This window comes from Anopheles maculipalpis, chromosome 2RL (genome assembly GCF_943734695.1).
Source record: "Anopheles maculipalpis chromosome 2RL, idAnoMacuDA_375_x, whole genome shotgun sequence".
Taxonomy (NCBI): domain Eukaryota; kingdom Metazoa; phylum Arthropoda; class Insecta; order Diptera; family Culicidae; genus Anopheles; species Anopheles maculipalpis.
In genome coordinates this window covers 66,414,504-66,438,138 of record NC_064871.1, presented here as the reverse complement: position 1 = coordinate 66,438,138, position 23,635 = coordinate 66,414,504, and the positions used below count along the sequence as shown (strand labels likewise).

At 42.0% G+C, this 23,635-nt stretch overlaps 2 protein-coding genes across 2 annotated transcripts in view; both read left to right on the top strand.

Moving 5' to 3' along the window:
- Positions 1-8,196, top strand: part of LOC126568787 (neuroligin-4, X-linked-like) — a 74,742-nt gene extending 66,546 nt beyond the window's left edge. Inside the window, exon 14 of the mRNA XM_050225415.1 lies at positions 7,635-8,196. Coding sequence (XP_050081372.1) covers positions 7,635-8,150 — 516 coding nt within the window. The 3' untranslated portion in view covers positions 8,151-8,196. The remainder of the gene's footprint in view (positions 1-7,634) is intronic.
- The window catches only part of LOC126556462 (splicing factor 3B subunit 5), a 334,510-nt gene that overhangs the window by 159,601 nt on the left and 151,274 nt on the right, over positions 1-23,635 (top strand). The window lies entirely within an intron of this gene.

Sequence of the window (23,635 nt, the reverse complement as noted above, 5' to 3'; positions counted from 1 at the left end):
CGCAGGAGCATCGAGATCCTTGCAGTAGAAATGTCGCCAAAGACAATGTAGGACTAAGCGCACGCCATTCAAAAATGGAGGCGTCCTCTCGTTACATCGTGCCTTGAAGAGTAGATGAGAACTTCCAGAAAAATCAATGTGCAATATAGCCCGCATTTCAAGTGTTACTCGAAGACATTTGCATCGCATGACTATGTGAAGCCGATAATAGATTCGATTCGAAATAAGAATGCGCATTTCTAAACGTATCTCTTAACACCGCTAAGCAGATGTTTTGATGTCGTCGCGTGGATTCTCAATCCTTTCATATAGACCCTTCGTTTCTGTCAGATAGCTTCTTCCTCTTGACTTATCCTGACCATCTAAGGGCATGCCAACCATCAAACGACTTACTAGACTAGCCAATACTACATTGGTTGGATAATCAGTCCTCACTACGGGGGAATGAGATTTGAATCCCGGCGCCGCTGTCGCCTATACAACCGGGTGGCCCACTCTATCGCAGGACTACACTCTCAAATAATTGCACGAAATGTTTCAGAGTAAAATAAAACATACATTTTGGAGAAACATTGTATCGTGTTTTATGTATAATATGCCACCTTTGAAACGTATAACCAAAATATCCGTTATTGGGAATCGTAGTATGTGTGCAGGGCAATGCAATGCCTGGTAATTCGTGTGAATGTTTAGATATCCTAATTTATTCATTCATTTTATTTCTTTTTTTGATGTTCAATATTTGACAAGAAAACTGTAATTTGTGAAATGAAGTAAGCAAATTTTCAGATATTTTAGAGTTATTGAATCAAAGTGATTGACAAGACACGGTTTCAATCTTAAAATTTTAAATTATTGTTAAACTTTCATTAAACAATACAGCCAGGAGGTTTCTTAAAAAATGCAGCCAGGACGTTGCTTAAAATCTGATCAACCACCAACACCATTTTAGCAAACAAACAAGCATCAACAAAAAAGACAGATCTCAACAAACAGATCTTCATTCGATTGGCAAACAAATTTAAATTCCATCCCTTAATTGTGCGTCCATTCGTCCGCACATCAATCAAATGCGTCCGAGTGAAACCGATCTGCCCGAGTGTATCGCTAGTAGTTGCTTGAAGGCACCCTGATTTGTGTTTCATCCGCTTCATCGTACCACAAACAGCAGCAGCAGGCTGCAAGCTATTTTTAGCCTCAATCTATCTTGGTATAACGGTCGGTTTTCTCTCGCTCCTGAATTTGGAATCTGTGTGACCGATTGAAAACATTGAATTATCGTACGAATCAGAACAAGCGGGCAAATCCATCTCCATCGGAAGGTTTTGTATTTTATTTATCTTCCATTTCTCGACATATCGTTGAATCGTAAGGAAGGAGGAAAGAAAAACCATCCCTCGTAGATTTATGCTTGCGTCTGCAAACGAGCCGCCGCTCTTCTTGCCGGTTCTTGCCTGTGTTTCTGCCACGATTGGCTGACACATGACTGATTGATGCCCGAGTGGGATTGGGAAAGGCGAAGCAGCACTGCCAGACTGGAGGTTTTGCCTCAACTTCCTCAGTGCCTCCTTCCCCAAGTCCGAGCCAGTTTAAAGGATAGTGTTTTCGTCTTTGGCACATCTACTTCCCTTTGGGGCTTTTGCCGTTTGAAGTCTTTTTGGTGTAAGTAAGGAATTTAGGTTTTCCCGTGGGCAAAACTGATCAAAAACAAGCGTAGGGGACTAGCATGGTTTCAAGAGGAGAAAGGGTTACAAGTTCGTTACAGTGTTTCCTTGTTATATCCTCGTTTCCCGCTCCCGATTATCCCTGAAATGGAGGCTAATTTTATTCAAATTTTTCCAGAGCAGCTTCAATTGAAGTTCTTTAAAACAAGCCATTGATAAGCATGAAATAGATTGTCTACCCGGCTAGGGTAGATAATGCCAATTTGAACGAAGGTGCCGATTCCTTATTTGGAGGGCATGTTAGCTTTTGCATACTCAACCATGCCCTGTAGCACGATAAATTCGACGCCAGCAGCACTTTAGTATCCGATTGTCTAGCCCGGAAGCAATGTGCGGAAGGGAAAGGGAGCAACCGTGGAAGAAACTGTACCAAGAAAAGGAAAATTGGGTAAGGAAAAAAAAACCCCGAACCCCAAAATGGGAAGTAAGTAGCAAAGAAATCGCATCGCACCGATCTCAAGCACCATGCCCTTCCTACAATTCCACCATCGCCAAGATAACGAGGATGGAACGATACGCAGCATGCCCGAGGAAGCTCCAACAAAAAAAAAACAGGGACATCGCTGCGAACATGCTGTGAAAGATAAAAAATGGTAATTGATATTTACCCTTCCGGGAGTATCGGGCGTGCTGTGTGGGGGTCTGGCTACAAGGGCTCAAATGAACGGAAAATGTCTCTGATCTCTCACGCGTCTGTGAGCCTTTTTTTATTTTTCTCTTGCATATTTTCCTCCTTTTTATACTCCCAATGGGGTACGGACGTGGAACGAAATAACCAAAAAAAGCAGGCATCGGGAAGATAAAATTGTTTCAGAAAATGATAGGCTCACAGCACTGTGCCTGCTCACTCACAGGCGGGAAAAAGCTGAAGCTTGTAGTAAAGTGAGAAATAAGGGTGAAATCGAAACACGAACCAAGCCCAATTTGCTGCAAGCCACACGAAAATAGGCAAACAAAGGTTGTCGATTGCTTTGGTCACATAAAAAAAGCCCTCGCTGTACCTGATTGTGCCGGAGGAAAATGACAAGCTCGGAGGAGAAAATGCACGGAAACCAGCTCACATCTATATTTGAACAACGACTGTGAACGATGTTGGCTGGTTGACCAGTGGACGAAACCTAAATGCTTTTGGATATAAAATCGGCAACGTGGCCCCTGAGGGACCAAGCGAGGGTATGATTTTCGCCAGCATGTTTAACCATGCCTGGAACTTGGCTCAAACGCTCATAGTTTCAAATGTAGGATAAATGATTTGTTAGAAAAAAAACACAACTTAGAAACGATTTAAAATGGAAGCGCAACAGCGATCACGAAACAGTTCAATTGTGGACATAAGCATGGATTTTTTTAATATTCGTTCAAAATATGGAACTTTTATACGCATGCTTGCATAATGCAAACATGTCTTTCAGATCAAAAATATCATAGTTTCGATAAGTGTATGGGTTTCACTTTTCATTTCATTAAATAAGAAAATTTTGCCCTCAAACCGTGAGAGTAGAATGATCGAATCATATACCATAAGAAGAATTTTGCATAATCTTGCTCTATAATTAAGCTGTTTTTTTGCTGTAATATTATACCAGGCCATTATATAAAAAGCATATACATAAATAAATCAGTACATAATTTTAATCATGTCACAAAGTTCTTCATATTCTTGTTCTTGGCTCAACGACCTCTAAGGTCACGCCGGAAATCGAATGGCTTACTAGACTCTCCGATACCACGTAGTTAGATAGTCAGTCCTCCAATACGGGGGGACGGTCCGGATGGGATTTGAACACCGGTCCTGCCGTATGAAGACTGGTGCCGTTGTCGCCTTTACTAACGGATCTCCACAAAGTTATAATTTATAAATTAATCCTCATTTTAAAATTTGCCATGTTCTACCGATTTTCCATTTTGCATTTCCGTTCCAAATATCGATTTTCTTTTTCAAATAAAGGTATAAAATGAACTACGAATTATGCAAAACAACAGGACTTTAAAAATTAGCTCGAGACTCAAAATTAGACTTAAAAACACCCTAAAAGTGAGTGTGTTTTGGTCCTAAAAGTGAAGTTTCGAATACAAGCGAAGTAACATAACTACAAAATTAAGCCAAATACTTCCAGTTTATGCCATTTTTATTAGTCATGTCATAAGTCTGATCAGACCGACAGTGCTAGTGTCGTGGCTGCCTTGAAATACGACATCCCTTCCTCACCCGAAATCGTTTTATGTTGGATTCCGGGTCACTTCGGAATCCATGGTAACGAAAAAGCTGATCAACTTGCCAACAATGGGTGCTTCACCAACACCCTTATCTCCCAACACTGGAACTCCACATGGCACAACCTAGATCTAAGCAACAAACTCCGTCCCATCAAGCACAACTCCGCTTCATGCGAAGATACCGATTCAAGCCACATCCAACGAGTTCTTTCCCGCCTTCGTATAGGTCATACCCGGCTTACGCACTCCTAACTCCTAGAAAAATCTAGTCCTCCACTCTGCAACAGTTGTGGTGTTGACATCACCGTCCGCCACATCCTCACCGATTGCCATGGATACACGACACACCGAGCCATCTGCCAACAAGACACCGAATACACGACAATTCTATCACCCGACAGACTGCATCAGAACCTCTCTATTCGATTCTTACGCACATGTCATTTCTATACAGAAACTTAAGCAATAGTTTTAACTTATCAATTATCATATGCCAGAATCGCAACAGTGTTCCAAAATATTTAAGCAACATATACGATAGTTTTGTATAAGATTATACCACTTATTCGTACAGTAGAGAGGCGAATGTAGTCCCTAAGACTAAAAGCCTCTATGAATAAACGAAGAAAAATAAAAGTCTGATCATGGCTTTCCTAACAAAACAAAAATTCACCATTTCATATGTGATTGGAACGACACAACATTCACAAAACGATTGCCCTACAGACATTAGTATGTTTGAAAAAATTTGCTACCATAGATTTTTTTCCTTACCCGAAATCTGTCCCACAACTTCATTCCCATGAGTGGCCTAAGTATCGCATACCGATCCACCGTTAGGCCACTAGAGTGCTGAGCTTACCGATGGAATCACGTGTTCCAGCGGAATGTCAAACAATTTTTGATACCCTACGGGTAGGCTAGGGACACTCTTTTACCTTCGTACCGTTTCACTTACGGCACGGCGCATATTTTTCCTTACCCTGCATACTGTAAGTGGATACGTGACCAGTGGAAATAGATCGTTTGCAGACATGCCCCATGACGGGTCCTCGATGTAAGCTCGCACTCTAATGCGTATTGGTGTGGGTAATATTTCATCCACGATAATCTCATCACGGCCAGAAACTGCCCCATCATGCGTATCGATTTATCTTCGTGAGCATAAACCATTCTCCGGGTAGCGGGACACGGCCGGCGGGTGCGCTGCATTAGCATAACTGAGCGACAGGAGGGGAGGGGGGGGGGGGGGGTGGGATACAATCCTGACGCTCAAGCCCCATGGCTTCTTCTAAGCATAGATTTAGCATCTGACAACACCCCACACATATCGACCGTCAAGACTTGACCGCAAAGGTTTGCTTTTGATTGATTGATTTTCTCACACGACCCGTTTGTTATATATGACGCTTCTGCTCATCACTAGACCGAAGAATATTCACCTTACCAGAGATACAAAACCTTCGACCTTTAAGCACCCGGTTGTATGAAGCTTTGCTCATTAAAATATTTAAGCACTCATAGACACACACTGACGCGCGGTGGAAAAAAGAAGCTTCCGAACATAGCTTCCTTTCCCCCGCCACGGGGAAAACAACATCTGTTGTGACACAAACGCACAAAACACCATATCCCCGAACGCAAGCCGGCGTTGTTCGAAAGGGGAATTATTGTTATGAAAAATGAAATGCCTCAGTAAGTGTTCGGTCCGTTCTAAAAGCGCGCCTTTCACGCTGAGCTTGATGAGGCTCCCCGGCTCGAGATGATCGTCTCCCGAAGGTGATGCTCTCTGGCGGCTGGATGATGAATTCCGTTGATTATTCAGCAGTTAATTATATGTGCGCACAGCAACACACTCCATGAATAATGTATGTGGACGGTTGCTTCGTGTAAGCGGACGACAGGGGGCAACTGTTCGCTCCTGCTGCTTTAATGCTCAATTAATTCATTTAAGCGATGGTCCCGAAAGTGAAACGCCACTAAAGTGGTGAACGAGGAGAAAAATTAACTAAAAACGCAGCCCCGAGGTGTGATTGTGGAGGGAGTGGGGAATGCTCGGGTGGATCAGATGTAGAGGGAGATTAAATGAAAACTCTCACCAGAAAATTTGCGTCAGATTGTATGGATTGAGATTAATGTTGGACGCAAGTGTGAGCTGATGCTTCTTCCCCTTGCCATGCGAATTTGCCACAGTAATATTTAATAGTTGCCTGTTTTAGGTGCAGATGAATTCATTATTCCTTATATTTTTAAAATAGTATGCAAAGTGTACCTAATGTTTAATGTATAATAATGTAGATCAAGTTGAGTAAAACACCCTCAAGCTGTTCTTTTGATTGATTCTAATACCTTGAACTTGTCAGAGATTATGGCGAATTTAGTTTGAGAGGAAAAGATATTCTGTATCTTGAATAAGATTTACTGATTAAATTACCAATAATTTGAACTGCTCTTTACTCTCCCTTGACTATGTAATTTATTCTTAGACTTGTCACAACAACAGAACGCTTCACATGGATTCGCTACACATGGAATGTCCTGGGATTTAGAGCGGCTTCTTCTGCTTTAAAATTGTCTTTAGACTATCAATGCTACACAGTTATATAAATAAAGAAATAGTTGACAAGACAAACGAATCATTCTTATACTAGTTGGAAGTAACGTTCACTAAGGATAACGTTATCGATTTAAAGTCGTAATAATTCCACGAACAGTGTAATGCTCGCCAAGGAGTACAGATCCATGATTCACATGAAACCATCCACAACCTTATGTTAAGCATTGCCTCGAGTCTTCTTAGAAGAATTCTTCTATATGTATCCGACAATTGACTCGGATCAACAATATTGTACCTTTTGTACGGTTAAACCACATTCTACGGAAAACCCACGAGATGTCTTGGCATGATATTTCTAACGTCCTTTACTTGACTACAATCTCTACATGATATTCCTGCGTATTGAGCTACAGAAATAGTTTAGTTTAGTGTCTTTCGCCTGTCAACGGAATAGTATATTATAATCTATTGCTCCAATGACCTACATCTCAAGTCTGGTAAAAAATACACAAAGTTGAACAATACAACAGATTTTCCAAAAAACAACGAAGCATAGAACTTACAACAACGATTAAACGTCTTTGAATTTCATGAACAGATTTTGCCTTTCCAAGCTGAAACGCATTTAGAAAGATCTCTGGATTTAAGCTCTACCTCCCGCTCTACGGATCGAATCACATCCGAGCCGTTTCCTAGTAAAAAAATATTGATTTAATTAGAATTGAGCAATGCCAGTAACGACAGAAGATCTTGGCCTTTTGGTCGCAGTGTCAAAAACGAAGAATAATGTTATTAATAGTAATAAAACATTATTAATAATGTTAATAAAGTATTACTTAAAGTAAAGAATATCTTTATGTTACATCAAACATATCATCAGCGTAAAATTCTTTTTAAGTCCTTCCAGCTTTGAGAATTTTACAATCATTTTAAGCGATGAAAGTTTTAATTTTAGTAACATTTAATAATGTTAAATTTTCCCCCAAGGCCTCACAGTTGGCGAACACCTTACTCAAAGTTGATTTTTCAATATTCCGCACTGCATCCCAAATTTGATGACTTTCATTAATTCGTTCTCTCTCTCTCTCTCTCTCTCTCTCTCTCTCCTCTCTCTGTCTCCCACCTATGGTTTACAGTTAATCTCACCGCACATCAGTACCGTCGCCCACACGGCAGTGACAATAACGCCGACCGCTACCGTCAGCCATCATCAGACGCTGCCACGTGCCAGCAAAGCGCCCCTTCCACCGATCCGCTCCACAACGAGCAGTAGCAGCGCCTCCACCTCCTCGGGCACCGTTTCCTCTTCCATCGCCCCATTGACCTCCATCCTTGTAAATAGTCTACACCAACATCATCCGCATCACTATCAGCAACGGGAGTGTGAGATGGCAACACTGCCACCGCAACCCAACAGCAACGTCATAACGGTGGACCTGGTGAGCTCGACCACGACGGCACCCGGAAGCGACCCATCGTCTATGGGTGGCCAGCAGCATCAGCATCACCACCACCATCATCATCACGCGCACCATCACGCGAACGGCAGTGGGCCGGTGGCCACAGCTAACACAGGGAACACGGCTGGCCCACCCGCTGGCAGTACGGCCACGCTCAAGAAACGCGTCCAGATCCAGGAGGTAACCGTATAGCATCGGTACAGCACAGCTGACGACGACCAGGAAGCTGTGTGAGGACACAAATGAGCACAAAACGCTAAACGATCGTGAACGGGGTTGATCGGTCTACAAAGAACACGATAACGAATGCTTGTCGTCGGCAAGGGGATGCATGCAATCGATCGGAAGGGCGGTAAATAGGAATGCATGATATTTAATTTCTCAAGCAAACATGTTTATCCCAGACGTGCCAGAGCTGCTGGTACGCTGTTGCTCAATATCTTCCGTGCAGTTGATTGGCAGTGCAATAATTCTTCATTTATTCACCTCTCACTTACCAGACACAACGGCAGCGGCAAAAACATCAATTCAATCGATTGGAAGCATTTTCAGCCATTTCACCATTTTCCAATCAATAAATCTTTCCATCGCCTTCTTCTAGGTGAGTGCAAAAAATCTCAACCAGCTTGAAAGCTTCTGCGCTCCCCTTTTGCAACAAGTTAAAGTCGATTCGCTTTTTTGTATGCCGCTAGCTTTTAACCATACCAACAGCGAGCAAAGATTAGCCGAAAAAAGGAATGTACTTGGATGTGCTTGGTTCTGCATTCTGGAACCAAGTTCTTTATGCTGGCCCTTTCGATCGATTGCCGCACGAGGTCGACACCCAAATCAAGCTCACATTCGGGATGGTAAAAGTGACCGTACCGGGAGAATAAATCTCAACTGTAAATAAGACACGATGCCGCCCCGAATAAAAGCGTAGGGATGTATCTAGACGTTTGCCTGTTTCCTTTCTTCACCAACCGGCACACAGCTGAATGGTTCCGAACCATCCGGAATTGTGACTGGAATTGTGAAGGTCTAGCAGCCCATGGAAACCCACTGACTTGGGTGGGAAAGGTAGTGAAATTTAAAAAAGTATTCGGAGGATTTATCGAATCGAAGCGATATTTAAGGTTACTTCTTAAGGGTTGTTTCCCGACGGTGGGTGAACATTTCCAGGAATTGACTCACCTGACACAACCGAATCAAGGTCATCGGCATGTGGTCAGTGTCAGTTAGTGTAAGGAATTGGAATAGAAATTTTAACACAAAACTCGCCACTCAGTTAGCCCCAAAATGTCCAACCTATGACATTAAAGAAACTGTGTGTAGATATGGGATGTATCGAGTGAGTAGGAACGAAATTTATTATCTGTTTGCATGTGTACAGACTACAAAAGTGAAGCAGTGCGTGAGATTTGAAAACCCATGATCCTCCTGTTCCCGTGTTAGTCCCTACCCTTTCCCTCCCGTGAAACTGAAAGAACAGCTAGTTTAGAATCTATTTAGCAAAAATCATTAAACGGTTAGTGTAAACGAATGGGATTGAGGTTAGTTATGGTAACTAGTGCAATCGATTTGATTATCATTATTTGCAAAGCAAACATTACATTAAAATGAGTCAAACGGTCATACACGAGCAAAATGGCGGGAGAGATATTAATCATCAGAAAAGAAGCTACACAAACAAAAACATACATTGCAAAGAAGGGCAAATGTTTATATAAACTCCATTACGAGAGAACTACAGTCACTCAGCATTTGTAAGCCAGCTTTATTATCCATCTTCCATCCCACTGGAAAGCAGGACCAGACGAAATCATAGAAGAACAATGTTGAATACCGTTTTTTTTTTGCAACGAAATGGTACGGAGACGAACGGCGTTTCGATGTGCGCATAAATAGCATGAGGGCACGCGATCAGCTTCCCCAAATCGTGGCACGTATCGAACGCCGTTAGAGGAGTCGTCATCCATTTTCAAACCCATACATACCAGCAGACGAAACACACACACACACATCCTTAGTGTAAGTGTGATGGTGCTACGACGCCTTCGTAGGGCTTTATCAAAACGATCGAAAGCTGTAATTTCGAACGAAAGGATATCGCGAAACGGGCCAGAAAGAAGATGATAATAATAAATGTTTCAACGCAGCAAACACAGATACATAAGCGAAATGTAGCGTTTGATGGGATTTGTTTTGTTTTGTTTGCTTTTTTTTATTTATTTTTGCACAATGGTAGTATGATGACTGTGAATCCTGATGACATGAAGGTTCTTCTCCGTGGATCAAGTTGGAAACGAATTCGTTGCACGATTTCGTGCTCAGTAAAATTTGCTTTATGTTACGATTCGTAAGCTTACTTACTGTCGTTCGGGGGAAGATGATATTGATGATAGAGCAAGAATGAAAGGAACAAACTAAACCACTGCCAGCGGTATGTTGGGGTTTTGAGACAACAAAGTTCACTATCGTGTTTTCAAATTGGAGAAATGCTTGCAAACGATGGAAATTATATGCTTCTGTTACAACTCAAAAGATAGGTGTAAGTTATGTGTAAACCCGCTACGTACTTAGAATTTACTTATTTTACTATTTATTTCTTTCTTCTTCAATGATAGGCAGGCCTTATTATTGATAAGATGCTTTAATGCCTGATTGTCAAAGCCAAATGGAAAACATTCCGACGGAAAGACTCTAACCAAACGGATAGCAAATTTGTATTATGGTCACCCGTTAGAGTCGACGAATGTTTCGTCGACTTTTTGCAAACATTCATACAAGCACAGGTTGCTCAGTTAATCAGTATCAGAATCAGTAATGATTCTATTCTAAATTCTAAATGTGAAATGATAGAATCAGTAGATCAATAAATCAGTTTGTTTTAATAATATACTTTCTGTGGTGGACATTTTTTCGTGGCAGACTTTCGTGGTTTTTGCTTCAGAATAATTCCTGCAAACCACCAAATTAAATCATTAAAACGACTTCAAAATGATTGTCATAACATATTCACGTAAAATATTTACACTTTTCTATAGATTTACGTTTAAACATGTTTTTTTATAAATGCAAACTATACTTTCCGTTGCAATTGACTGACGGAAATTTTTTGGTTTAACGCGCGTTTCCGTTCCGCTCAGGCAATGCAAATTTTTTACTTTGTGATTGACAAAGATCAGTCATCGACTTTTAAACGTCTGATTTAACCAAACGGACAGCCAAACGGAAAGTCATAATAACAAAGTGACAATTATGTGACGTTTGAAAAGACGTTTGAGTTTCACAATCAGGCCCATAAATGTATAAGTTCATATAAATAAATAGTTTTATAACTCAATTCGTAACATTAAGTGAAGTTCAGTCATTTGCATAAGAAGTCGAAGCATGATTATTTAATGAATGTATTTGTTACAAGCTTTATTAATAATTGTTCACTATTATTTAGATGTTCATAATTTTGTCAAATTCATCACTTCATTTTACGCGTAAAGTCAATATATTTTTTAATTGTTTTGTCTGAGCTGTTCAACCAATATCTTTAATTGAAGCAAACGCTATGTCACCAAAACCTATAGCTGTAGTGGGAGACTCAAAATGCCGATAAGCATTTTCAATCTACTATTAATTTTACAGCAATAAAATAACAACATGGAGGCTTTGCAGAGTTCGAATTTGACAGCACATCATTTTTGAGAAATCCTTGTGAACCCTTACAATCCTTGTTTTTTTCTACTTCACTAAACTTTATTAAACTTTAACAATCTGTGCAAAACAGTGGATCTTTGGTTAACTAAATTGTTTGCTTTCTCGTATCTAAAATTACTTATATTTCCTACATGACTATTCAAATATTCAATCCGTTTCGCATACGTAAACTGTAATCATAAAGTACATGGCTGCAGCAATTGGGTTCAACCATCGACGCGTGCTTACTGTTAAACGAACCCAGCTCGAGATCCAGAAACCAATCCAAGCGACAAAAGTCAAACAGTACAGCTGAGTTGGCTTTCGTTTTATGGATCTAATTAAGATAACAAGACAAGCAATACGTCGTGTACCGCCGCATCTCACCGGTGAACGGTGCGGAAAACTTTCTCGCATCGAAGCAAGAGAACAACTTCTTCCGTGTGCCTTAAACACCGCATCCCGCCATTAGATTTGTGTATCGGCACGGTACGGTAGCCATATCATATCGAGCATATTTACCATTACCAGGTGAGAAGCAGATAAGAACTTCTGTTTGACTAACGCACGGGTAAGTGGAAGCTGCTTGCCAGATACTGTCTCAAGGATTCGCGCGTAAATAACACTTCCCAAGGCAAGTCAAACATGGGAGGAAAAATGGGACAAAGCGAGAGCGGTCTGAGGGTTTGTGTGCAAATATTTGCCATTTCGGAGCATCAATTTCATTTGGAAAATTAATCGAATTCGCTCAAAAACCGGCTGCTAGAGCTTTCGCGTAGTATTGGTGCGACTTGGTGGTAAAAGTCAACCGAACGGTACATTTCAACCAACCAAGTGTGAAGCTTGAGGTGGAAGTTTTCCTTTAAAGGATTTTACGAGCGGCATTGGATATGCATAAAAGTTGAGCTGGAGCAAGACGCAAGTACGAGAAATATCAGACGATTCATGCAGATTCTGTGTGGAAAAAAATAAATGAGAATGATGGGGGTTCTTGATTAGAAATCGGATTCAGTGGAAAGCATCCATTATTTTCAGCAGTAAACCCTAAGCACCCGCTTGCCATAAAAAGAAAATACATCAACAATCGCTTAAAAAGCGATACTCCTTTTTATGATAATTTTCAATCCGCTTCAAGAAATCAATTTTAATGATCATCAAATCTAATTGATCGCAACAGCAAACTGGAGTCTTCGTTTAGTCTGTGCTGCCCCGCCGTTCACGCAGAAAAGGAAACTCCCTCCGATGCCATCCACATCTGTGCTAATGAGTGAGGAAAAACCCCTTTTCTTTGGGGAAATATGTCATTTAAAAGTTTTGTGCGCCTGAATGGTATGCAACCCGATGGACATGGTTTAGATAGCGGGCAGATTCGAGGCGATAGTAACACCCCGTTTTTCGTTGCAAACACTAGGAAAGAGTCATAAACACAACAACCAACGCTACCAGCTACTGCCTGGATTTCCCTGATGGTGAGCTGAAATCGAGCACAAAAAGTAATGCTCAACAAAGGAGCGACGTAGCCCGTGCCGAGGCGAGTTAATTCAAGTTGGAAAATTGACTTTTGATTGACTTCTTTTCGCGACGTCATGACGTCGCCGACGTTCGGGAAGGAAACAAAGAGAAGCCCAACAAAAGGCCTCCGTGCTTGCCGGGCCGGTATTGCTGGGCCGCACTTTTGTCTTTGTGTCGCTCGTCAGCATGAGTGCGCGTGCAGCATCGATAAAATATCGCAATTTAAAACTTGCTGAAACCCAAAATACGCACCGTACCGATAAGATTAGCGCCTTGAGTACGATAAACAGTCCAAAGTTGTCGTCAGTAGCTTCACTTGGTGGTACCAATTTTATCGCAACGAAGGCGTTCGGAGAGATCGGGAGGAGGACGCACTACCACTACAGCTGTTCAAACATTCCACGCACGGTGGTTCATCGACCAGGCTCATCAAATCTCGGTCTATCGGATCTGCAAGAACTCGCGCCACAAACCAACAAGGAGGCAGCCGCCACCACACAGCAAGCAACGGTGTCAAAAGTTAGCAATTCAAAGCAAGCTGCTGAAAGTTGCTGCTTGAAGTTATCTCCCGAAACGCAACACAAGGGTCAATGTCCTGGAGTGCTCTTCTTCCAGGCTCGCCAAGAAATAGCTGCGGTAACAAACTTTGCTAATAATTTGCCTCCCACTCCGAAAGCACAAAAGCGTCGAGTGCGGAGATACTGTACGGTCCCGCGGGTACGGTGCTTGGGCTGGAAGTTTTCACTTGTACAGTATCGAAGTGAAGCGACCAATCACAAAAGAAGCAACCATTTCCATCCAACGAACTCATTCGTAGTCATAGTGAAAATCGTTGGATTTCGCTGTTTTATTGTGCTACTTTACAAACATTGCACTGTTTCCATCGCTAAAACTTAAGCCCATCGGCACTCGCTGAGGTACATTTTCGTACGGCACACAAAACAATGGATCGAACATGATCGCCTGACGGGCAGGAACAGTTTCAGCTTGCTGCCAATATCCATTGTTGATGCTTTGCTGGTTTATGCGTTTGAGCTGTTCACGTAGCTTCATCCCACGAAGCGTTGAGCGGCATCCAGGCGAGAAGGATATGTTTGGATCAGTCTTCGTCCATACTCATCGCTTCCATCGATGACCTTCCCTTTTGCAGCCAAACGGCTTCATCAGCCATCATCATCAGCATCATCGTCTACATCACGCAACCTATTCGACGGTAGCATAGCAACACAGCACGGTACATCAGAAGAAGAAGACGCTGCGGTCCAAGAGGAACTGCGATGTGTTCGCAGTATTGTCGACGGGTTTTATGCTAATAACATTCAATCGATGTGGTTATCGAGCGTAGCATGTTGTTGTGGAATAGAAATTGGCAGAAGCACACCCGACGCCAGGCCGGCCGGTCGGTCGGTACGTCGGACGGGGTGGTTAAATTTTCTGCACAATCCAAAATCCAACGTTGGCGGGCTTAATCCAATAAAATTGTCCATCAAACTTTATGGCACACAACAACGATTGCAAAAAACCGCTACGCTTTGTGAAATGGCGTACGCTCTGGGATGGAGCGAGTTTAAACTTCTGACTGGATGCGATCGGAAGCAAAAGCCGAGCGTTCAGATAAGACGCTTAAAGCTTTGCGTGTGGTAAGTAGACCGTTGCGAAAATAATCCCTCCAAATTAGAGATTTCTAGTGGAAAGTTTAAATCTTATCTTTAGCAATATTAAAATAAACTGAGATTATCCGGTGCTAAAGTTGGCGTATTCAATGCCTTACAAAATCAAACAACAACCTACATTCGACAGAAAAAAGCCGATACATGTTGGATCAGGGACGATATAAGAGAAACGGTTTGGTACTGAAATAGCTGCTAAAAGAAAAAGGAGTATTTCCTCTTATTTGATGGGAAAAGTATTTTCGGCTCTCGAATATTCTCTTGGGGCATAAAATGGAGCCTTAAATCAAGAAAAACTTTGTCATATGTCATACGTTTATTCAATGTAAAATTATGCTGCAGTTTTATGTATATGACTATAAATACGACCATGAGTTAGAACACAACACCATCCAGACAGAGAATGCAACACGATTCATACGACATCAACAACTTGCAAATGCGCATTGACCAAGAGCAGACGAAAGACGACACCAGAACCAGCAGCCCGTGTTCCCAAAACCGTGAGAACTGCATCGCACACCGGACGATGCAGTAACCTGACACCAACGCACGCGGCACTCCAACGTGACGTTCCCATAATAGTCCAAACTCATAAATAAGGACCGATCAGTTAAGAAATAAGAGAGAGTTTCAGCTTAGAAGAAGTGAAGACGTTCAGTGTATCGGACAGTTTAGAAGTTAACCGTTCTGAAACCAGTTTTAGTTTAAATGATAATATTTGTTTTATGCTCTAAGGGTATTGAAAAATATTATCCCATGTGCTACTGATATTTTTATTTCCTTATTTGAATGTTACATCTGATAAGTTTAAGAATTTTAAACAACTTTTGACGATCATTTGAAAAGTGTTCCTCAAGCAGTGGATGAACTAATCCTTTACTAAAGGTAGGTAAATGCTGTCCAACAATAAGCGTCTGCTAATTGTTCAGCTTTAAAACATTTTTCAATCAAAACACGGCACCATCTTAAAGGCGAATAATATTTAAACAAGCATAATCGCAATACATTCAATTCAATTTACTGCTACCCATCGGTGCTCCATGCATCGTACACAACATAACACGGTCACAGTAATTTCTATCTCAATCATCTACCACAATACGTATCCAGAGTATAACAGACTACATCCATCGTAGTGTTCGCTATTCCTTGCCGTAGCACAACACTTACCAAGATTTCTATCGATTTTCTACTTGGCCACACAAACAATCACATTCCCGCAGCACGAACCATATCCAGCTGCAACCGATGTCCGTTGCCCGAGCGAACATTGTGGGCATTACAATTCATTCCGCTAGCCTGGCGTCGGTGAGCATAGCTTCCATATCAGTCGCTCGGTATTGCATTCCAATGCAAGCTGCATAGCTCTAGTGCACTGTGTCATCGGTGCAGTCGGCCATCGGCCCTTAGTTGCACCGGGATGCACATGGCTTTCATTTCTATCATCCAGGTTAGTGGTGGATTCTTCAACTATTGCACCTTCACTTTCACTGCCTCAAAAAGGTCGAGAGCAGGACGAGCAAAAGCTTTTACTCCCTGGCTGCCGGATGCTAGCACATCGACGAGAAAGCGCTTCACAAACTGGCCATTTTTTCCACATTGTTTTTTGTAGGTTCTCTTTCTAGCTGTTTGGGATAGAAAGCCGAAAAGAAATAAGTGAACCAGTGGATCAAGCTTTTACAAAATCCACATGGAATGTGATATTGCGGGTGGAGCAGGATCGGTTTCAATATACCGTACCTCCAAAGGCCTCACAGAGTCGACATGACACAACGAGGGAAAAGTTTATCCATGTTTACAGCCTCCCGGTGTACCGTTTTTGCTAGCTTACCCCGTGACCAAGATGCAAATGTGATGCCAAAATACTGGAGCCGGTCGAGTTTTCGGGTGCTTTCTGGAATGCTTTTCACTCGATACAGCACCGTACAGCAGTGGCAGCGGGAAGCAGCATAGTGGTTATAAACTTTCCCCAAATCAGGAATGCATGATGCACTGCAGACATGACGTCAGAGAAGGCTGCAACGTCCAGCGACTGCAATGGCTACCTACCGCCGGTACGGTGACGGCGCGTTCGAGCGCTAATGGAAACAGAATCCACTGGTGGTTTCAGTGCGACCTAGTTTTACGCTGTCTGGGTGTGTTTGTGCATGGTTGCAGACGTGTGTGAGTGTGTTTCCGTGGTGTGGTTTGTCACACGGAAGGATGTTCACTTTCTGCAACTTCCACCACAGTTCACCCAACTGCCACAGTTATCTGCCGAAAGTTTGGTAGCCTTGATGTAGCATTCCGCAAAACGGCAACAATGAAATTCTAACTAAAGCCTACAGTCTTGATTTTTTGTTAAAACACACGCTGTGGATGGTGCATGAATGTCTCATTTTTATCTGGAAAATCGTTCCTCTCTCACATAAATTTGGCAGTAGATGAACTTAAATTGAAACAAAAAAAAAAAAAACACCAGAAAAAAGAACACGTGAGACGCAATTTGCATTTCTTGTATAAAACCAACCACTGTTTTTACTGGCATGAAACCAAGTCATTCAATTTAAAGAATAAAAAATAATTTGACTTTTTGGTGAAGAAGATGAAGAATTAATGAACAAAAGCTTCGTATTCTTCTTTGAATCTACAACCCGTAGAGATCTTGGCCTGCCATTACTTAAAACAAACCTTGACATCATTTCTTCCTAGCGAGATAGTCAGTTCAATGAACGAATATTTATTTATTTATTTATTTATTTATTTCAAACGAAATATCTGCCGCTAGGGCTACATATAAGTGACTTAATTGCTAAATGATTTAAAAATTAAACTAAACTAAATACACAGAGGCTAAAACGGACGACAATCGATAGGCTTCAGTCAAACTAGGCATTGCAGAAACAACAAACAGAAAGGAAAAAACTACTACACGGATGGAAAGAACGAATCAAAGAATTGTAGGAGGAGGCGTTGGAAAGACTGATGGAAAAGATGAAAATCAAATAGGTGAGAAGCATTGTTAAACGCCTGAAAACATTGAAGTAGAGGATCACTGGAACCATACATCGTCCGTCTCGAAGGGATAAACAAAAAAATCCGCTGCCGCAGCACACGAGATGGAGCGTACATATGAATTCTAGATAAGAGAGCAGGCGAGTCAATAACCTTTCTTAGCAAACCACTTGCTAAGAATAAAAGATGCTTGAGAGAAAGCACGGCAATCGTGTAGCGACATTAAGCAAAGTAACCTGCAACGTGCAGGGTACGAAGGAAGAATATTTGACGATCTGCCTAACAAGCGTTTCACTGCTAACCGCGTAAAATTACGCTGGACTTTTTCAACTCTAGTGCTCCAAGTCTGACTAGTCGGGCACCAAACAATGCTTGCGTATTCGAGAATAGGTCGAACCAAGCTGCAGTACAGAGCTTTGAGACAAAGTGGTTCCCGAACATCCTTAGACATCGTACAGATCATTCCTAAAACCTTGTTGGCTCGGCTGACAGTGTAATAGATGTGATCACTGAATGTTAACTTATCGTCTAGGAGAACCCCAGGAGAATGAGTCAGGTACACCGTTATAAACGTGTATTGATTTCGCCGATGTCAAATGTTTCGTTGCGTTTGAACTTTCTTCATTTGCGTTTGGACTATGCACAGATAGACTGCAACATTTTTGTTGTACGTCAAATGTTTACTTACGGTTGTACACTGATACGGAAGCAGCTGAACAATGCTTACCTGGGCTCGAAACGGTGTATTTATCTACCATTATATCACTATTGTTCATTCCAAAAAATCACTTGTTTATTTACATCATGTCATGTTTATCTACAAACAGCATAGCAGAGAATTAAAAGCGTGCAATTTACAAAACTTTACTCGTTCTAGGCGCTTGAAAGTTTCAACAGTCCTCGACATAGTTGTTTTTAAAGAATACACCAATAAAAGATTACCAATGACTTCAGCTTACTATTTTAATGATCTGAAAATTACATTTAAAAAATCAAATACGTATTTTTGAGGACAAGTTAAAAAAATATGTCATACCATTTTATTTTAATGATTATTCGGCTTAAAACTTGGCTTATTCTGCTATTACGTTCCAATCGCTTTAACAATGTGTCTATGCCGTTAAATAGAGACAATAAATTAGTGTTATTTTTACCTTTTTTTTAATCGTTTTTAAGTAGCATTTCTGCAAATTGTAAACTTTTTGTAAATTTTAAATGTAGCATAAAATGACGACTGTCTCTTTCACATTACAAAAGAAAATTTAACAAATCGGCCTCGTAAAAACCTTGCATTTGTGAGCGACTGGGCGCCTCCATTACGTTTCGACGTCATGGCGCAAGGCGAATTTAATTGAAAACACTTTATCATACATACACACACATACACCGTTTTTGCTCACACGGGCCTATAAGATTGTTCCATTTTTAATATCCCTCCAATATCGAGTCTCAGTGCATGCAAAACCCAAGACTTTGTGCCCTTCGAAATGTCGCTCACGTCAAAACCGGCAGACAACCGAACGAAACTCCCCGTGCACCGCGCTACCCGGTGTAAGCAAGTGGAGGGAATAAAACATTTCTTCAATTTCTATCTTCTTATGCTTCGTTTCCTGAAGTTGACTTGAACGCTTTGTATGGCATGTTCCGACGTTTCCCCAAGCCGATGTAAAAAGAAAGTCACGGATAGACGTGTATTATAAGAAAAACATAAACCCACACAAACAAACACACACACACACACACACATGCTGTCCGGATACGTTTCGCAGTGGTTGAGGTAGATCTTGGTCTTTCCGCTCGGTTCAGTTTTCAATCACGGGACACGGGAAAATATTATTATGTTTCATGTTGCTTCCTCCGTTGTGTTGGTTGTTTCCTGTGCCCTAACTATGCCCAAGCCCAGAAGGTATAAAGAAATCGTGTCCTCGGCATGTGTTCTTCCGCTTATGTTTCATATACGTATGTATGTATTGTGTGTGTTAGCGTGCATGTGACCAAACCAATCGCTGTTTTATTATTATTTTCTCAAATGCACACTTTCGAAAGCAAAGCACATACACACAGGCTTAGGAAGCGAGAAATGGGTTCCCCGGCTGTCTCCGAGAACTGGCAAAAGATCGAAAACGAGCTCTTCCGTCTGGACCCGGACCAAGATTGTATGTGTGTGTGTGTGTTTGCTGCCCGAGTGGTTTTGAGGTGAACACGATGGTAAGAAATATTGATATCATACATGTTTATTGGAAAAAAATGCCACTCTACGCCTAGCCCTACCTCCACATCATCAAAGCTTCCTTCCTCGAACTAAATGTACGATTTAAGACAGGAATGCGTACATTCTTCTTTTCAGTTCCGGGAACCTGTACGTAAGTTGCGAGTAGTCCTGAGTCTGGTCGCACCTTTCGAGACGGTATGCTCGTGCTATTGCGTAAAATCATCCTCTCGGGAGACTATCAAGACGATCCTATGCACACCGATACGATCTACACAAAACCTTAACGCTTACCGCTGGACGCTTTATCTCAAGAAGCAAGTGTTACGGAAAATCTCCTGCCCATAGCCGAACACTGGACGCTGGATGAGGTTCGGTGAAATTTTATTAACCTTGGAGAATCTTTCCACCGCACCTTCGGTGGCATCAGTCACAGCATACGTCCTTCTCGTCTGTAGCAAAACGAACAGAACAGGAATTTCCCACCACATTTGGTAGAGTAAAACATGAACCGTGCGTCTCTGTGCTGCTCATTTTGACATTGGCCACAGAAGGGAAATATTATGAGCACATGCTGGTGAACCAGGGACACCCAAGGATCGATGCCTGTTATGGCTGACCTGTTCCCCGGTCAATGCTTGGCGTGGGTTTTTGATGGCTCCAGGTGTACGTTCAAAGTGCCATTTTTACCAGAACACGATCTTGCAGCTCATTTTCTACACGCTCGATAGCATCCAGGTGTGTAGCAAGGGTTACAGACGTTCAAGCTACATAAGACATGTAAATTTACGATCCTCGGGGGTAATTGAGTGTACCGCACGGGCCGATACGCAGCTCACTTTTGTATTTGCTCAATGAATGCCCATTTGAGGTGATTGTGTGTGCATATAGGACGTATAGATTGATGAAAGTTATTATTCCAGAGTGGTTCACACGCTGTATGAGAACAGACGGTTATGACGAAGGAATATTCAATGCCTTGGAAGGATTACGCAAGAGTTTCTTCTAAGGCGTGACCGAAAGCTGGTATAATAAAAATGCTTGACATGGAAAAATTGGGCTCATTACTTTGGAAGGTATTTTGTTAGACATTGATTAATCCTCTGTATTGAGGTGGCTTGTGACGTGAAATTAATTTTTGTCACAAACATACCACAGTGGTATTTGTTTTGCATTTTATAAGAGTACTGTTTCATTAGAAAATAAAAGCTACTATAACGTTAAACGAATTAGAAATATTAATGTATACTTTATTTTTTTAATCAAAATTCATTAGAACTATAAAATTCCGTATTGTTAACACCGCTTGTGAAGACTAAATTATACATAAAACTTTTAAAGGCATTTTCTCCTTAGTATAATCATATACATTGAGAATAAAATGTTACTATTATGTATATTGATATACCAATATTATTATACTTATATTCCAATATAACATGGGTGCTTAAACATCATAAAGTGTACATTAAATCATATTTTGTCACGTTAACTCTCTCTCACTCATGTTGGTCTACTCTTTTAAAGAGCACGTCGTCGTGACATGGCCCGTTCAACAATAGATCTCCAGCAAACTCGATCCCTGGCTACAGCTTCCCATCCATGTATCCACCCGATCTCCGAAAGGTCTCCCTTCACCTGATCCAGCCAACGAACTCGCTGTGCTCCCCGACGCCTCGTGCCGATCTGGGGATCGCTGACGAATACCTTCTTGGCGGGGCATGAGTCCGGCATCCTCATAACATGCCCCAGCCATCGTATCCTGCCGGTCTTTGCTACCGATAGGATGTTCAGTTCTCCGTATAGCTCAGCAAGCTCGTGGTTCATACTTCTCCACCACACTCCATGTACGAACACACCGCCAAAGATGGTCCGGAGGATGCGACGCTCAAACACGCCAAGAGCGTTTGCATCCTCCGTTCGGATGGTCCAAGGCCACCGGGCGAACCAATGTGCGATACATCTCACATTTAGTGCGGTCTCGAAGTCTTCTGAATCTCAGCAGACGATGAAGGCCGTATTAGGCATGATTCCCCTGCACAATGCGTCTCCGGATTTCGCTGCTGACATCGTTATCCGAAGTTACGACAGTCCCGAGAAAACAGAACTCCTCTACCATCTCGAGGTTGTAGCCGTCGACTAACACGCTGCTTCCCACTCGGGCTCTGTGACGATTCGAGCCTCCAGCAAGCAGGTATTTCGTCTTCGTCGAATTGATCTTTAATCCAATTCTTGCTGCCTCACATATCAGTCGGGTGTACGCCTCACACACCTTCGCTGTCGTCTTGCCAACGATGTCCATGTCATTCGCGAAGCCAAGAAATTGAAGAGACCGGTAGAGAATCGTGCAACGGATATTGTTGCCTTGCCCCGCGCTTCGTATGACACCTTCCAAGGCTATATTGAACAGTAGACAGGAGAGTAGTCCCTTGCCTTAGACCCCTGTGAGAATCGAACGATTCCGATAGCATGTTCGATACTCTCATTCTGCACTGCACTTCATTCGTGATGGTCTTTAACAGCCGGATCAGCTTTCCAGGAAAGTGGTGCCGCTGCATTATGTTCCATTGCTCACAACTGCGGCGGTTTGCGAGACGTACACCTGACAGAATCGCGAGTACAATAGAATTGGATTGAGCATCAATGCGACGAAGACAAAATTCCTGCTTGCCGGAGGCTCTGACCGTGGTAGAGCCCGACTCGGAAGCAGAGTATCAGCTGATGGCGACGAACTCCACAAACTCCTGCAATACATAAATTTCCAACAACACACGAAATGTACGATTAACCGCACCTTGATACGTCCGGTAGTCCTCTACGGGTTCGAGTCATGAACTATGCTGACGGAAGACGCCAATTCATTCGCCATTTTCGAACGGCGGGTGTTAAGCACTATCTTTGGTGGTGTGTGCGAGCAGGGCGTTTGGTGAAGGAGAATGATCCACGAGCTAGCTGAGCTGTTGAGTGGTACAAATATCCTGACGGTAGTCAAAGCCGGAAGGATACGTTGGCTTGGGCACGTGATAAGGATGCCGGACTTATGCCCCACCAAGAAGGTGCTTCAATCAAGTGGAGTCTAACCTGTCGGATATCGGATGCAGCCGTGGATGGACGACTGCAGCCCTATACCGAGTCTAAGGAGAAGAAGAAGATTTAGAAGAAAAAGAAGGAGTATTATACATATTTCTATTTACATAGAGACCATTAACACCATTAACAAACGTGTCAGAACTGTGTAGCACAGATCAAAAGATTGCATTTTCTTTCCGGAAGACGTAGAACGCTCTGGAGCTTTTTAAACTTTTAAAGATAAAGAGTTGGAATTTGTACTTGATGAAGATCAATCAATTGGTTTGTATACAGACCAAACTAGCGAAGGTACTTTGTATAACGCAGTCATGTGAAATCAGTGAAAAGTAATAGAAATGGTCCGGAAGAAGCGTAATTGTCCGTGTCTTTAGTGGAATCAAACTGGTTGTGATTTATTATATATACACTGTGTATTATGTGCTATAATATACAAATACATTTCACAATGTCATTTTACTGCACGATTATGAAATTTTTTTGCGATGAAAAATCTCTTGAGCACTTGAAATAGAATATTTTTAAAAATT